Raw genomic sequence first — 16,083 nt, forward strand, 5'->3', positions numbered from 1 at the left:
TCTGACTTGCCCTAGTGAACTTCACGGTTCAGAACTCCAAACTCCCTAATCTGAATTCTGAATGAATTCACACCACACTGGTGTCCAGTTCGATCTGTGTGTAAAAATATCTAGGAGTCCTATTTTAACACCTGGAGACAGTTGTACTGTCTCTAGGGAGAAAGCCAAGAGCACGCACTGTTTGCAAAAAAAAATTCCCAATTTCAGGTTCAGGATCTTCAGTTAAAAGGTATTAAGGCCGTGGTACTGCTATCGGTTCTTCTCAGTGTGAGGTGCTGGAGAGAAGAAGAGAGACATTGCTGGTCAGAGCAGGATAAAGGACTAATGGTGTGTCTTGATACCAAGCTGTTCAATGTAAATAGTCATTCTTAAATGACTTAAAATAACGTTCCTTAAAATAGCCGTGATAGCTGTAGCTTTGCAGAAGAAAAGCAGGAGTGTTCACGTGGAGCTACTTATACTGGATCAGACCGTTGGTGCATGAAGTATTGTCTACTCAGAGTAGCAGTGGCTCTCCGGGGTCTCAGGGAGAAGTCTTTCACTTCACCTGATTATTGTACCTGGGGCTGAACCTGGGACCTTCTGCATGCCAAGCAGATGCTCTGCCCCTGAGCCATGTCCCCTCTCCAAAAAGTGGAATGTGACTTCTAAAAAATAAACCAATCAGCCTGCCATCTAAGATTCTCTTCCTAGCCCTGCACTCTATGCCCACTTCCCCAGTAATTATTATGGCCAACCTCCAGGTGGTGGCTGGAGATCTGGGATTGCAATTCATCTCCAGGTAACAGAGATCAGTCCATGTGGAGGAAATGGCCACTGTGGAAGGTGGACTCAATGGCATTGAAGTCCCCCAAATCCCATCCTTCTAGCCTCCAACCCCAAAATCTCCAGGTATTTTCTCAACCCAGAGCTGGCAATCCCACCACAGAGATAATGCAAGGGGACAATTAGAAGCAGGGCTTTTTAGTGGTGGCCCCTTGCTTTTGGTATGTTTCCCCCCCTGAGGCTCACCTGGCATCTACTATATTATCCTTTAGGTGCCAGGCTAACATGTTTTTTCCCCAGGCTTTCTACAGAGGGATTCTTTTATAGCTTATTTTGTGGTACGCTTCTAGCCCAAGGATTGTTTCATGGTTATAATTTTAAGACTGTGGTAGTTTTACGACTTGTTCTGATATAATTAATATTTGACATTGCCTTTTCATTTTATCACTTTGTTTTTAACTCCATGTCCCTCCTAGAGCAAGTTTCTGTACAGGAGGCATAGAAATGTTCTAAATAAACAGAGGTTTATAACAACAGCAACAATTTATAACTTGCCCTCCTTCAAAGGCTCAGAATGGGTAACCACAACAATACAAACAATAATAAAGTAACATAATAATCCTAAATAATCATGAATGTCAGAGTCCTAATTTTACTATATTCCAGATTAAAATCATTTTGTTCCAGAAACCACCTCCTTCTCTCTAGTGGGGGGGGGGGGGGCGATGACTTAACCATGAGATCTGATGGTTTATTGAGTGATCTTTCAGCCAGGAGGCCAGAAACTGCACCAATGCTCTGTACAAACGCAGTATATTATTTCACACTGTGCAGAGCCACCATGAAGGAGAGACCTGTCCAATGGGAGGTGGGTTGCTTGGTGGGAGGCTGAGCTGGGAGAGGCCTGCTGCAGACCTGTGGAAGGGTTCTCTTATTTTGGGTGTTGATTAGGGTAGCTCGCAACAATTGGGATTTCTGAATTTACTGTTCAGTTTCACTGTGGCTAAAATGTCTTCTTGTAGTATGCCAATAAAGGTGCTGTAACGCTAGAGGGCGTCACCCCAAGGGTCAGGCATGACCCGGTGCTTGCACAGGGGATACCTTTAACTTTACCTTTATTATGAGTGCAAGGGCTTTTTAAAAATCCATTTTTAAAGACCTGGTCGTTTTAACAGAACTCTTGCAGGACTCCCCCCCCCCCCCCGCGTGGAGGGGACTCTCTGCAGCCTAGACTGGGACCGGGGGGGGGAGACTATTTGCCCCCCCGCCGCCGCCGCCGCCTGCCAGCCTCCCGCCTCCCGGGGTGAGCGCCCCCTCCCCTCTCCCCAGCCCGGCGCACGTGCGTTGCTCCGCCTCTGCGGGGCGCTGGCGAGCAGGCGGCCGGGCGGGTATTTCGCAGGGGCCGGCCCGGCGCTTGGCCGGTCTCTGGCTGGGCGGCTGTATTTTTAGCGGCGCCTGGGGGGCGGGGACGAGGCAGGTACCCAGCCAGCCCCCAGCGACGGCGAGGCTCCCGCGGGCACGGAGTCGCCGCCCGGGCTGCAAGCGCTGCCCTCGCCCTGCGGCTCTCCGGAGGCGCTCGCCCGCCGCCTGCTCCTGCTCCTGCTGCTGCTCCCGCTGCTGCTGCGGCAGGGACGCCGCCGCTCGCCGTCTCCCATGGCCAGCCCCGGCTGCGAGCGGGCCGAGGAGCCGAGCCAGCCGCCGCCAGACTCCCCGCAGCCCGAGCCGGCCTTGGCCGAAGCCCAGAAGTGGATCGAGGTAAAAAGAGCCCCGAGCCCTCGGCCCTTCCCCCTCTCCCTCCGCAGTGGCCGCAGCACCCCCACCCCCACCCCCACCCCCACCCCCACCCCCTTCGCCCTCCCTGCGTCCGGGCCGGGGAGGGGGGGGGGCATGCGGAGCCGGCTGCAAAGCGTCGCCCGGACTGGCCCGCGCTTGCTGCGGCAGCGGCGGCGGCAGGTGAAGCCGGTGGCGCACCTTCGGGGCAGGGCGAGGGGACGGTGTCCCTCCCCCCCTCCTGCAGTTAAGCCCCTAATCGCATTAGTCCACCCCCCTCCCCCGCCCTCCTGCTGGATGGGGTGCAGCGCGGGGGAGAACGAGGTCTGTCGCCTCCTCGCGAGGAGGTGGCTGGCTCCGCAGCGTCGGGATGCTCAGGGGTCCCCAGGGAAGGCGGGCGGTGAGAAGGGCGCGGAGTGACGGTCGCTGGTCGCCGTGCTGCCGGTGGGTTGGGTTGGGTGGGTTGCTTCTCTTGCTGGATTCCGAAAACTGGTTTCTATTGGAAGACCCCGGCCTGTGGGTGAGCCTTTCTCCCGGTCGTGGCGGGGGATGGCAAGTTTGAGACCGACCCAAGGACGTTATCTCGTGGGCCCGACGGCAAAATACCTATCTTAATGAACGATGCCCCGAATTTAACCGTGGGGTCTGGAGGCTCTGCGCGCAGGCAGAGACGCACCTGTGTAGTCGCTTGCGCTTGGATGTGCTGGGCGTCTCAATCAGAAGGGCCTGCCTTCTCCACCCTCCCACCTGGGTCATGGCTGCCTCCCCAGTCTGGTGGAAGACTCGTTCGGTGTGATTTGAAAGCCTGCATAAAATGTCATGTTCAGAGGGCTTCTTTGTAAACCAGGAAAACAAACAAACAAACAAACAGAAAAACTTATTTGTGCAAGTTCTGCTCTTGGAGACGAGAATCGTTTGGTCTAGATTCAAGTGGGTAGCTGTGTTGGTCTGTAGGAGCACAACAAAATCAGAGTCCAGTGGCACCTTGAAGACTAACAAAGATTTATTCAAGGCGTGAGCTTTCGAGTGCATGTACTCAAAAGCTCACGCCTTGAATAAATCTTTGTTGGTCATAAAGGTGCTACTGGACTCTGCTTCTGGACTCTCCATTTTGTTTGCTGGGCTGGAGGAGGTGCGAGAGGGCAGCCATGCTTGTTGTTCAGGCACCTACCCTTATACACCTGCCCTCTTAGAGTGGTCCGATTTTAATGGCCACAAGATGCGTGTCTGTCTTGCACACCTGCATTTTTCTGTCCTAAAAAACAGAGTTGGGAGGAAGGGGCCACCCAGGCCATCTAGTCCATCCCGCTGGTCAGCCTGCCCTGTTTTTGATATTTTGGTACTTGAGACCCTAAGATGATACTGGAGACAGTGAAGGTCCAGTGCCCTCAAAATGTGGTCCTCCCACTTCCCACCCAATCTGGATAGCCCAGGCTTGGACGCTAGGCAGGGTCGGCCCTGGATAGCGCTTGGAAGGGCAACCTTCAAGAAATACCAGGGCAGTGACATGGGGGCAGGCCGTGGCAGACCACCTGTGAAAGTCTCTTGCCTGGCTGCCAGGTGATCTTGGTATCTCCAAGCTATATTATAAGTGTGCCATACGATAAATAAATGAATGGGGCAATCACTTATGAAATAAACTGTTTCTCATGGTGGCCAGTTTAGAACCCAAGTTCCCTTTGTGTGCCCCTTGCGGCTGTTGGTGCCCCAAGTAAGAGGGCCATTGTTGACTGATAGGTATGAGAACTTCTACATGGCACAATGACTTTTAGGGACCTGTTGTTAGCTCGATCTTTCAGACTGCAGGTGTTTCTGGAAGCTCTGCTGTGGTATGGGACAGGTTCTTGTCTTCGCCTCTGACCAAGAGGCAATGGAAAGGAATTCACAGCCTGAACCAATGCATGTTTACTCGGATTCTAAGCCCTTCTCAGCTCAGTGGGGCGTACTCCCATGTAAGTTTGAAAGGCCATTACAGCTCCCACCTTTGCCTGTTTGGAACTCTGTAATCCACCCAGACGGGTCGTATGATTATGGATTGGTATCCAGTTCAGTCTCAAAATGAACAATTTGTTTCTTAATGAAAACCAAATTGGAATTTGTTCACGGACACACACATCTCCTTCCCCAAAGGAGGGTCAGCGCCAGTTTCATATCAAGATACCCACTTTTTATTTATTTTATTTATTATGACTCGCCACGTGGCAAGTTGCAATAGTCAATCCCACAATTAAAAAGTTAAAACATACCATCTAAAACATTCCCTCCCGGCAACAAAAAATAATCTTCATCCCCCCTGCTCAACAACCTCTTCAAGAATCTCAGGGGAGATGTTCATGGGGGCCAGATGAGACTGCTAAACCGGGGAGTGGCCTCTAATCTCACTTCCCCTGGCTTCTACCAAATTGATTGATTGATTGTTGGATTTATATACCGCCGTTCGCCAAAAGGTCTCACGGCGGTTCACAATAAAATATAAAACCACAGTAAAATCACATAAAACCCCATAAATATCCATTATTACAATAAAAAGATGGCAGACGTTAGTTCCGTAAGAGAGAGAGGTCAGACGTTAGTTCCGTAAGAGAGCGAGGAGAGAAAGACTGGCCGATGGATTAGGGATCTTGGATGGAACCCAGGCTCTGCCCTGGCCTCAATCATATGCCTGGCGAAAGAGCTCTGTCTTACAGGCCCTGTGGAAAGATGGTAGTTCTGACAGGGCCCTTAGCTCTTCCGGGAGCTCATTCCACCAGGTTGGGGCCAGGACCAAAAAGGCCCTGGCCCAGGACAGTCAGTAGATTCATACCTGCAGAGCGGAGAGCCCTGTGGGGGGCATAAGCAACCAAACTGTCCTGCAGGTAAGTAGGACCCAAGCCGCATAGGGCCTTAAATAAAGGTAAAGGTATCCCCTGTGCAAGCACCGAGTCATGTCTGACCCTTGGTGTGACGCCCTCTAGCGTTTTCTTGGCAGACTCAATACGGGGTGGTTTGCCAGTGCCTTCCCCAGTCATTACCGTTTACCCCCCAGCAAGCTGGGTACTCATTTTACCGACCTCGGAAGGATGGAAGGCTGAGTCAACCTTGAGCCAGCTGCTGGGGTTGAACTCCCAGCCTCATGGGCAGAGCTTCAGAGTGCATGTCTGCTGCCTTAACAGTCTGCACCACAAGAGGCTCTTAAAGGTTAATACCAACACCTCAAACTTGACCCGGAAACAGACTGGTAACCAATGAAGATGACTGAGTACTGGCTGAATATGGGCCCTCCAAGGTATCCAAGGTGTCCAAATGCCTGGTGGAAGAGCTCCGTCTTGCAGTCCCTGCGGTCCCAAAATGGGCATTTTCATTTAACCAGGCCATGGTTAAACCTCCATCTCTAAACGGACCTTTACTACTTGGTGATGATATGGGAGCCTGAAAAGACAACAGAGTTGGGCCTGATTCATGATGGGATGCAGCAGGACGAACTTGGGGCCTCCTTGCCATTTAAGAAGCTATAACAGAGTTTTGTTCAAGATCCTGAAATGTCAGATGTTGCCTTGCATGCTACCACCCACACTCTCTTGGGCTGTGCAGGAGGAAACATAATAGTTGGCTGTCTTGAACAGGCCTTAAAATAGATACTAGCTCAGCCTCGTATTTTAACTTCTTTAGAATCATTTGCCTTCTCTTTCCGAGAGAGCCGATCAGTGAATACCGTGTGGTCCTCAACTCTAGTCTCTCTCATAGAGCTGATAGATATCGTCTTATCACTGTTTGTTCAGAAAGGCCCCTAAGAATGCATTTCTGGGGGAGAAACAAATGCCCTTTTGTTTCAAATCTATTTTGTGCAAGCTCTGTCTTCCTAAGATTACACGGATGTTAATTTCCATGCTGCTAAGGGTGGCAGCTCACCTCCCGGCTGTTCCAGAAGGCTAGCGGAGTCAGTTTATCACTGCAAACAGGAAACAGGAATCTTGTGGTACCTTAACCTGTTTTTATCCTAGTAAAAGCTTCCGTGGATTGTTTCCCTCGAGCTTCTGTGTCTAGGGCCCATTCCGCACACATAGGATAATGCACTTTCAATGTGCTTTGGCAGCTGGATTTTCCTGTGCAGAACAGGACAATCTACTTCTAAAGTGCATTGAAAGTGCATTATCCAACGTGAGCAGAATGGGCCCGGATGCTTAATACTAGCCTAAAACACTTTGGCCCTGTCCTAGCCCAGGCTAGTCAGATCTCATTGGATCTTGGAAGCTAAGTAGGGTCGGCTTAGGCAAGTATTTGGATGGGAGACCTCCAAGGAATCTCAGGGTCGTGCGGTGGAGGCAACCAATGGCTGACCGCCTCTGAACATTGCTTGCCAGCAGAGTTGTTGTAAGTGAGTTGGGGTGTGACAACACTCTCCACCACCACAAAAAATGTGTCAATCTTAAAGGTGATAGAAGACAGCTGGTTGTCAGGGATGTTGTGCTTGGTGTATCCCAGGATCACTTGCTCCGTTGTAGGAACTGTTTCTTTACTCTTCAGCAGGGGCGTCTTACTCTCTTGTACAGCATCATGGTAGAAAAGCTGAACCATGTATTGTGTTGTGGGGGATGGGGGCGTGGTCTTCTTGAAGGGATCTTATGGGAGAAGTCAACATGGTGCCTTAAGTGTGCTTGGAGAATAATCTAATCAGGTGGCATATTGGCCTGTTTTCCTTCATCTGAAAGAATTCCATTGAGGAAAAACGGATCCCCCCCTTATTTATAGTATTAATGCTCCATTTCAGTGCTGTTGTCCCATTCACCTAGTCACAGTCCTAGCTCTCTTGTCCTTCTTTCCCTCCTCCACCGTGCCCAAACGAAACAGACAATCTAACACCAACAGCTTATTTAACTGGTCGTTATACATGCACATCTGTATATTTTCAGTACTGTGTTTGTGGAGAATCTGTCCCTGAGAATGTACTCCACTATATCCTTTTTTTATCCATTATATGCAGAATCTAGGTTGAAAGTTTTGGACAAATGTCTTTCAGGTATCTTGGACAAATGGCTTTCAGCCTAACTGTTGTAGATAAAATGTTTTTTTCCTGATGTGGAGCCTTTAATTACCTATGATGTTTCTCGTTATGCTTTGTCAGCCCCAAAAATTAGGGCCAAATTATCTGAGAGCAAACAAGACACTAATTAAACTCCACCTATACTCTTGCAACTCTTTCCCTTTCTCTCTTTTTAAAGATGTTTACTCACTATGGAGATAGTTTTTTTAATAGGTATAATAGTTTTATTTTTATATGTGCTTGTTATTTACGATCATAGTTGTCTGGAATGGAAAATGGTAACATGGAAAATTGTAACTTTGACTGACAAATCTAATTGGGCCTTCATGATGTGAAGAAAGAGGAAGAATATTTGAAGGATGTAATTGGACTGCAGGTATTGATACAGAACCAGCTGTTTGGAAGTTAGATTGGTTGAAAGACTGGATATAGCTCTAAATTAAAAAAAAACTCTTAAATTTAAAATTCAGATGTGACATGAGCACGACATGCAACCATGGGCCTGAGGTAAGTGGGAGGGGGTAATGGCTTAGTGGTAGAGCATCTACTTCATGTGCTGAAGGTCCCAAATTCCGTTCCTGGCATCTCGAGTTAAAAGGGATCAGTTTGCAGTGGATGTGAGAGACCCTGGAGAACTGCTGCCAGTGCTGACCTGGATAGACCATGGGGCAGTTTCATGTGTTTATAGGGCAGGGGCTCATGGGAATTGTAGTCCATGGACATCTGGAGAGCCACAGTCTGGCCTCCCCTGTTATAGAGCATTTTCTGCAAGGATAGATCACACTTAGTTGAGGGGCTAGGCTGCTCTAAACTGGTGCAATCTTTGAATTGGGTGTTATTTTGGCAGGCAAAGTCTGTGGACAAGGTTTTTGGCTGCATTTATAGATGTGACCTCAAATATAACACTTTTGTGTGGGATGTGTCCCCTGGTGGACTAGCACTGCAGAGCCATTCCGTACTGTGTGGGAATTGACAGGGGATGGGTGGGACACTAGCTGGATTGAATGTGGTGGGAATTTTATCTCTCTGTTCTGGTGTTGCCTATCGCCAGTGGACATTCAGGATCATATAGGATAAAAGCCGCTGGAAGTAATGAGCCTGCATTCTGTTCTGGGCATCCCAGAAGCCGATTTCGTGTAGTCTGATTTATGTGTTGAAATTTTCACTCCACCAATGAACTTAAGATGTCAGTCCTTAAAAAGTTTGCCATTGTAAAATTCTGGACCCACATTAAAGTCGAATTGTCCTAGTATGTTGTTGTTGTTAGGTATGAAGTTGTGTCCGACCCATCGCAACCCCATGGACAATGATCCTCCAGGCCTTCCCATTCCTCGAAGTCCCTTTAAGTTTGCACCGACTGCTTCAGTGACTCCATCCAGCCACCTCATTCTCTGCCGTCGCCTTCTTCTTTTGCCCTCGATCACTCCCAGCATTAGGCTCTTCTCCAGGAAGTCCTTCCTTCTCATGAGGTGGCCAAAGTATTTGAGTTTTATCTTCAGGATCTGGCCTTTTAAGGAGCAGTCAGGGCTGATCTCCTGTAGGACTGACCGGTTTGTTCGCCTTGCAGTCCAAGAGAATCTCAAGAGTCTTCTCCAGCACCAGAGTTCCTAGTATATGGGTGGCCAAACTGTGGCTGTCCAGATGTCCGTGGCCTACAGTTCCCACCTGGCAGGGGCTCATGGGCATTGTAGTCCATGGACATCTGGAGAACCCAGTTTGGCCACCCCTTTCCTAGCACATTCTGTGAGGCTATTCCACACTGAGGGAGCAACTGTGGAGAGAGCTTACGAATGGGCGAAAGCCTATTTACGTGAAGGGATGTCAGCAGACCCGGACTGGAAGAACGAAAAGGCTGACCAGATTGATATGGAAACAGGCACTCTTTCAAGAATGTAGATCACACAGTCCTTAGGCATAAACACCTACGCTTTGAATGGAACCTGGACACAAGTGAATGTGTTGAGAACATTCTGTAACGTGAGTCCTCTGACCTTTCTGTTTCCAGAGCCAGCTTGGTGGGGTGGTTCAGAATGGTGGACTCTGATCTGGAGACCCAAGGCTGATTCCCCATTCCTACACATGCAGCCAGCTGAGTGAACGTCTGCTAGTCTCAGGGCCATTTCGCACGGCTTCAAAATAGCACAATGGTTGCTAATTGAAAACGCTACTAATTTGCCTTAACGCACGACGTCGCAGACAATCTGCAACACTCCTGAAACCAATCAGCAAAAAGCGCTTCGTTGTAGCGCTTTTAGGGGAATCCAGAAAAGTGGATTCACCCTCCGGATAGCGATACACTCCTGCAACCAATCTGCAACACTAGCGCTAAAGACCTGTGCGTTACCATTGTTGCGGGTTCTTCAAAGTCCCTCCCCCTGAGCCTGTCCTCCAAACTTCTGGCAAAGCGATCGCCATTTTTTTTTCTCCGAGCGAGCGGGGATAAACGCACCAGCGAGCCTCTTTCTGTTTAGAGGCTTCCCTGGCTTCAGTCCTTCACCTTTAGTCACTAAGCACAAACCACATAAAAGCCCGTTTGCTGAAATAAAGTCCCTTTATTTTTTACACATTAATTCAGCCGAAAATCGGGCCCGTGAGAGGGGGGGGGGGATTTTTTTTTTATCACTCGAGGCAGCGTGCCAACGATCATACAATCAAACGACAGCTCACATTAGGCAGCTGGATGGGTCTCTCAGTTGCAACGAATCTACCTAGATTCGTTGCTATGGGTCTGTTTTTTTTTTTTTTTTTTTAAAAAAACCTTTCTTAAAGGGAAAGGGGCTGTTTGGGAGCATGCTAACGGCTGCCCATTGGCTGCTTGACGGCCAGGGGCGGGACGAGCTTGGCAATAGCGCTTCCTTTCTAGCGATTTCTGCCGAGACCGGAAGCATGTGGGAAACGCTAAAAAACGCAACTGATTCCACTACAAAGGCAGGTATGCATAACGACAAATTCCACTATTTTAAATGGCGATTTTTCATTCCGCAAACAATTTGCAACAAAGATCCCCGTGCGTAAAGGCCCCCAGTTCTCTTAGGGCTGTTCTTCCAGAGCTGTTCTCTTAGAGCACTCTCAGCCCCATCACCTCAAAGGGTGCCTGTTGTGGGGAGAGGAAGGGAAAGGTGTTTGTAACCTGCTTTGAGACTCCTTCAGGTAGTGAAAAGCAGGGTACCAAAACAACCCAGCTCTCCTTCTTCCTCCTCCTTTCTGATTTTTTTTAATGATATGTTTGGGGTTTTGCCTGACCCTTCCTTTCTTTGTTTAGGTTTCTCTTCCATAGGACCTGTTGACTCCATAGTTGGTTGGCAGTCCATCTTGCCCACTGTCTAAATTGGTGTTGTGAAAGGGCTGATGGGACGGCCGTCTTGGCTCTCCCTCTGACTGGTCTCTCTTGCATGAGTGAGATCTGGACTGCAGTCACCAAGTGGGGGAGACAGTTCAGCCTGCAGTGCTCGCCTCGTCCCACCGTTTGCCGTACATTTTCACTGGCATGTTTTCAGTCTCCACATACTTCTGCTGGTCTGAACGGATAGCCACACCAGCTCATGTTACTCCTTACTGGGTTGAAGAGAATATTTGCAAAGCTGGGAATAAGGTGGGCATTGACTGAGAACTTCTGGTCCCCGCTCCCCACCAGTCCTTGTTTAGATATTCTGTATCCTACTTTTCTCTCCAGTGGGGGCAGTCTATAATACTGTCATCTTCCATTTTTCATTCTCTTGCCCATTTTTATCCTTGTGATGACTGCCCTGTGAGACCACTGGGCCTGAGGAAGAAAGACTGACCTAAACTCGACCAGCAGGGCTCTGTGGCAGAGTACGGATTGGTGTGTCAGAATCTCACCTGACATTCTAAACCAGGGGTAGTCAAACTGTGGCCCTCCAGATGCCCATGGACTACAATTCCCAGGAGCCCCTGCCAGCGGATGCTGGCAGGGGCTCCTGGGAATTGTAGTCCATGGACATCTGGAGGGCCGCAGTTTGACTACCCCTGTTCTAAACACTGTGCCACCGAACTAGAAGGCCACCTTGGTGTAGTGGTTAGGACCGTGGACTTCTAATCGGGTGAGCCGGTCATGATTCTCCGCACCTCTCCATGCAACCAGCTGGGTGACCTTGGCCTCACCACAGCCCTGATAGAGCTGTTCTGACCGAGCAGTAATATCAGGGCTCTCTCAGCTTCTCCTACCTCACAGGGTGTCTCTTGTGGGGAGAGGGAGGGAAGGCGATTGTAAACCGCTTTGAGACTCCTTCGGGCAGTGAAAAGCGGGGTATAAAAGCCAACTCCTCCTCCTTCTCTTCCTTCTTCCTCTTCCTCCCCCCACCCACCCAGTCCTTGCTGATACTTATAACATCCACTACAAGCAACCTGGTAATGCTCACTCAACTAATCACCCTTCTGTCCCGTATTGAAGGCCCAGTTTTCACATGTGGCTTCGTCAACATCTGATGTGTGATGAGGCATGAAGCCAAGCCTCCACTGCTTCCTTTTGTTCTTTGTGCATTGTGTCATGGCCTGCATAGCCATGATGACTTTGTGATCGGAAAAAAATGTAATTTTGAAGATGGTCTTCGGGTTTTGTCATGCTTTTGTCATGCATTGTGTCATACTGATGACATAGTGTGAACTGGCCTTGATCCTGCACCTCTCTGCATGGTGGACAGGAAGCCCAGCAGGGGGAATAAACTGGATGTTACTCTGTGGTTGTCCCTACCAATGACCTTTCAGTGATTCAGGTTCTAATACCACGTCATCTTAAGGGAAAGTGTCTGTCACGTGAATGCAGAATTTACCCTTTCAACCAGGGCTCATGGAATATGTCTTTCCAACACATGCTCTTCTCAGTCCACTGGAATTTAATGGACGCATCTGGTGTCGTATTAGTCTGTTGACTGTTCTGTGTTGCTGATTTGGGTTCTGTGTGCACCAACAGCTACCCACAGCCTTTGTATCGGGTTGGTGGGAAGGGTTTCAATTTCGAAGGGCTGTATTTGGTTTTGGGCTCATGACGACCCAGGAACATTGCAGTGGGAATCAGGAAACTGCTACAAGAGCCAGCACATTTGACTGAACAATAAGGGCATCACCTTCGTCTGTCAATGAGCCTCCAATGCATATTTGGAAACTCTTAATTCAGCGTACAACTGCCCCCCCCCTTTAATCTTTGTGTAAGTTCTGGATTGAACCCAGGTTGTGGGTGAAAAAATTATACTAGCGGCATGTCTCAGTAGTTAATCATAACCATTTTTTAAAAATCCCTTTCTAGTAACGAGAAGGCCTAAAATAAACACCTACGCTGTGGAGCTGCTCTTTTAATGCAGCCTGCATTATTGAAGGACAGGTACGGATTCCCTTTCAATTAATGTGTCTCGGTTTCATGGAAAGAATCTACCAGCCTTGGAGAAGCACGGTGGGGTTATGACACCGTAAATCGTTAATTTCACATGATGTGTTTGGGACGCAGCACAGCAGATGGAGACCAGAGTGCAGATGGGGGCTCCCCCGAGAACATAATGCAGATCTCCACTCCCCATCTTCTGCTGGGCATACTCCAACGTAGCTTGCCATTCTTAGCAAACCAAAGACACATCATTGCTATGCATCCAGCAGCTGTAGGTTCCTGTAGTGTGTAGCCTATTCCACACATGGCGCCAGGAGAACAGCAAGGGATTTGGTGACTAATGACACAAGTCAAAGGGGTTTGTATGAAGTGCTTGTCCATTATGGTATCCCAGCCTGAGGCCAGCATGAGAGAGAGGTGGGAAAGGGTTGCATTGAATTCTTTTGGCAGTCCCTCTGGTCTCTGCATGTGGAAGGGACTGGGTTAGGTGTGAGCGCTTTGGTGCACTTTGGCCATCTCAGCAATCACCGAAGCCGGTGGTGGCCAGTGGTGCAGAAAGGAGGGGTGGCATCGGCACGCCAGCTGGCGGCCACATGCAGGCGCAGAGATCTGAGTCTGCGTACTGGCGCCAGCTGGCGCATCACAGGCACCCCTCCCCTCCGCGTTGCAGCGCTTGTTGCCTCGGGCGTAGCTGATCGCCGAGGCGGCCGAACCACGCCGAAGCGCTCACCCCTAGACTGAGTTGCACCCGAATTATTTTTTTTCCAACTGAGGGTGATCCAAAATAGAACTCATCACTTGCTTCTTTCCATGGCTAGTGGGGTGGCTGGGTTGCACTGCCATCCTAAGCAGAAGTCCACCCTATCATCCGTCTCTACTGATTTCAGGGGGAGAACCCCTGACCTGGATAGTCCAGGCAAGCCCGATCCCATCAGATCTCGGCAGCTATGCAGGGTCTATCCTGGCTAGCATTCGGCTGGGAGACCGCCGAAGATATGGGTCGTAGTTCCTCCAAGGACCACTAGGGGTCATGATGCAGAGGCAGGCAATGGCCAACCACCTCCCAATGTCCATTGCCAGATAATCTTTGGATCTCCTGGCTATGCTATACACTCCATACAATAAATAACAAAGTGTGACAGTGTTTCCGATGACATTGTTGGTCCACTGCGGTGAAAACTAGCCTTTGCCTTATTGTCCTGAGTGGAGACGCAAAAATGTGCAATGACTTTCTTGCAGACCAGAGTGAGCACACTAAGTGAATACTGACTCATTCTGAGGGTGGTTTGGGGTTTTTTTAAGCACAAAAAGAGTCGTTTGCACTTGGCCTTTTAAATACTGCCCTGTCTGGGCAAACCCTGGCCATCCTCGGAAGAAAGTTCAGTGAAAGGAAGGCATTGTAGAAAGGAGGCTTCCCCAGCTGCCTCTGGTGATAACCTCCAAGAAGAGTGAGTGAGTGAGCTGGCTGCTGTGGGTCTTGAACGGCACAGGAAGTAGCGTGGGGAGAGTCCCCCCCCGAAGGTAGTCTGGGCTCAAGCTGTGCGATGTCGGGAGCGATAACCTTGAGACGTCAATGTTGGCAGAGGGAAGGGTTTGTTTTTGTTTTAGATTAGGATAACAGATGGCTAAAAGAGCATCTGTAAAAAAAAATAGTTCTTCCGCAGATTTATAGGAAGATAATACGGCAATAAAATTGCTTGTGGTGCCTGATTAATTCCTGGGGGCATTATTATCTCCCCCGAATCACACCTCCTATTCATACCTTATTGTCATGCTATATCCTTGTTGCTGGAACTTTTTGTTAGGGTTTTTCAGCGTAGGGATGGCTTTCCCAGGGGCTGGTGTTCTTTAGAAAGGCTGCCAGTTGATAAGAAGGCTTCCTTAATGGCTGCAAGGAAGCCGCAAACAAGTCCTGTTTTCATCTTGTTGTTACATTTCTGTGTATAAAGCTGCTTTCCCTGGAGATTTATGTTGGCCAGGAAAGCAGTGTCTTTAATAAGGAAGACTCGACATGTGTGTTGGGTAGGGAAGGTTTGGGCTAAGTCAGCTGTGTCTCAACTAAGGATATGCCAGAGAGAAAGAGAGAGAAAGAGAGAAAGAGAAAGAAAGAAAAAGTATTTTGTTGTGTCCCAATATAGGTAGGGTATTGGGTTTCAGATTTTTTTTTTTTAGATATCCATCCCCCCCCCCCCCGGCTCCATTATACTCTATGGGGCCATTATAGTCAATGGAGAATTGATCTGTCTCTGGAGGGCTGTTTTTTTGAGGTAGAAGTACCTAATTTGTAGCATAGCTGCTACCGACTCTCCTCAAAAACCCTACTAAGTTTCAGAAAGATTAGCTCAGGGAGTTCAATTCTATGTGCCCCTAAAGAAGGTACCTCTATCCTCCGTTGGTTTCAGTGGAGGAAAAAAAAGTGTCTAAAAGGTGTTTAAAGGGATTTCAGATCCCTTAAATGCCTTCTCCAATCTATGAGTGAACTTCAAATATGTTTAAAGGGCTCACAGTGTCTTTGAACATCTTCTCCAAGTGCCGAGTCAATCCAGAAGGCATTTAAAGGGACTGTAATCCCTTTAAATGCCTACTAATTTAGATTATTTGGCAGTCCTGAATAATCACAAATATTTCTGAGATTTTTTCGATTGGCCATTTTTGGAAAGCTGAAAAATTGCCGAAATGTATATCCGGCTGAAAAAAAATGGGTTTTAATATAGCTGAATAGAATACGCACCTTGTGGATTGATATGGGGGTCAGTTTCTTTCATTTGAAATAACAGTTCTTGCACGCAAAAAGCATTCCCATGTGGAAAATAGTATACAGGACATATCCTTTGGGAAAATATCATGGGTCTTGCCGCATGTATGTGCTGAAACAGGTCTGTGGCTTCCAATCTGTAGTGGACTTTAATAGTGCATGAGATACATCATTTCTTAGTACTCTGGCTACAAACTTCATTGTTTGGATGGGCTAGTTTCAGTAATGGAAAACCATGGTGGAAGGTTCTCCTTTATGTATAAAGCAGGAACATATGAAAGCAGACAGTGTGCTCAGAAAATGGCGCAGACCAGCTGGTGGCCTGTGGGCCAAATCTGAGCAGCAGCCAGCTGGCCCCTTTCAGGGGCTGCCTGAACTATAGCTGATCAGCTATACTGCACGAGGAGGCAAGGCTTGGCCATACATGAAGCATGC

The 16,083-nt window shown here is 48.7% G+C and overlaps 1 protein-coding gene across 1 annotated transcript in view; it reads left to right on the forward strand.

Moving 5' to 3' along the window:
* The first annotated feature begins 2,148 nt into the window (after positions 1–2,148).
* Positions 2,149–16,083, forward strand: part of LIMCH1 (LIM and calponin homology domains 1) — a 201,957-nt gene continuing 188,022 nt past the window's right edge. The window contains 1 exon segment of the mRNA XM_077301774.1: positions 2,149–2,520. Coding sequence (XP_077157889.1) covers positions 2,419–2,520 — 102 coding nt within the window. The 5' untranslated portion in view covers positions 2,149–2,418.

Source organism: Paroedura picta, chromosome 10, assembly GCF_049243985.1.
Source record: "Paroedura picta isolate Pp20150507F chromosome 10, Ppicta_v3.0, whole genome shotgun sequence".
Taxonomy (NCBI): domain Eukaryota; kingdom Metazoa; phylum Chordata; class Lepidosauria; order Squamata; family Gekkonidae; genus Paroedura; species Paroedura picta.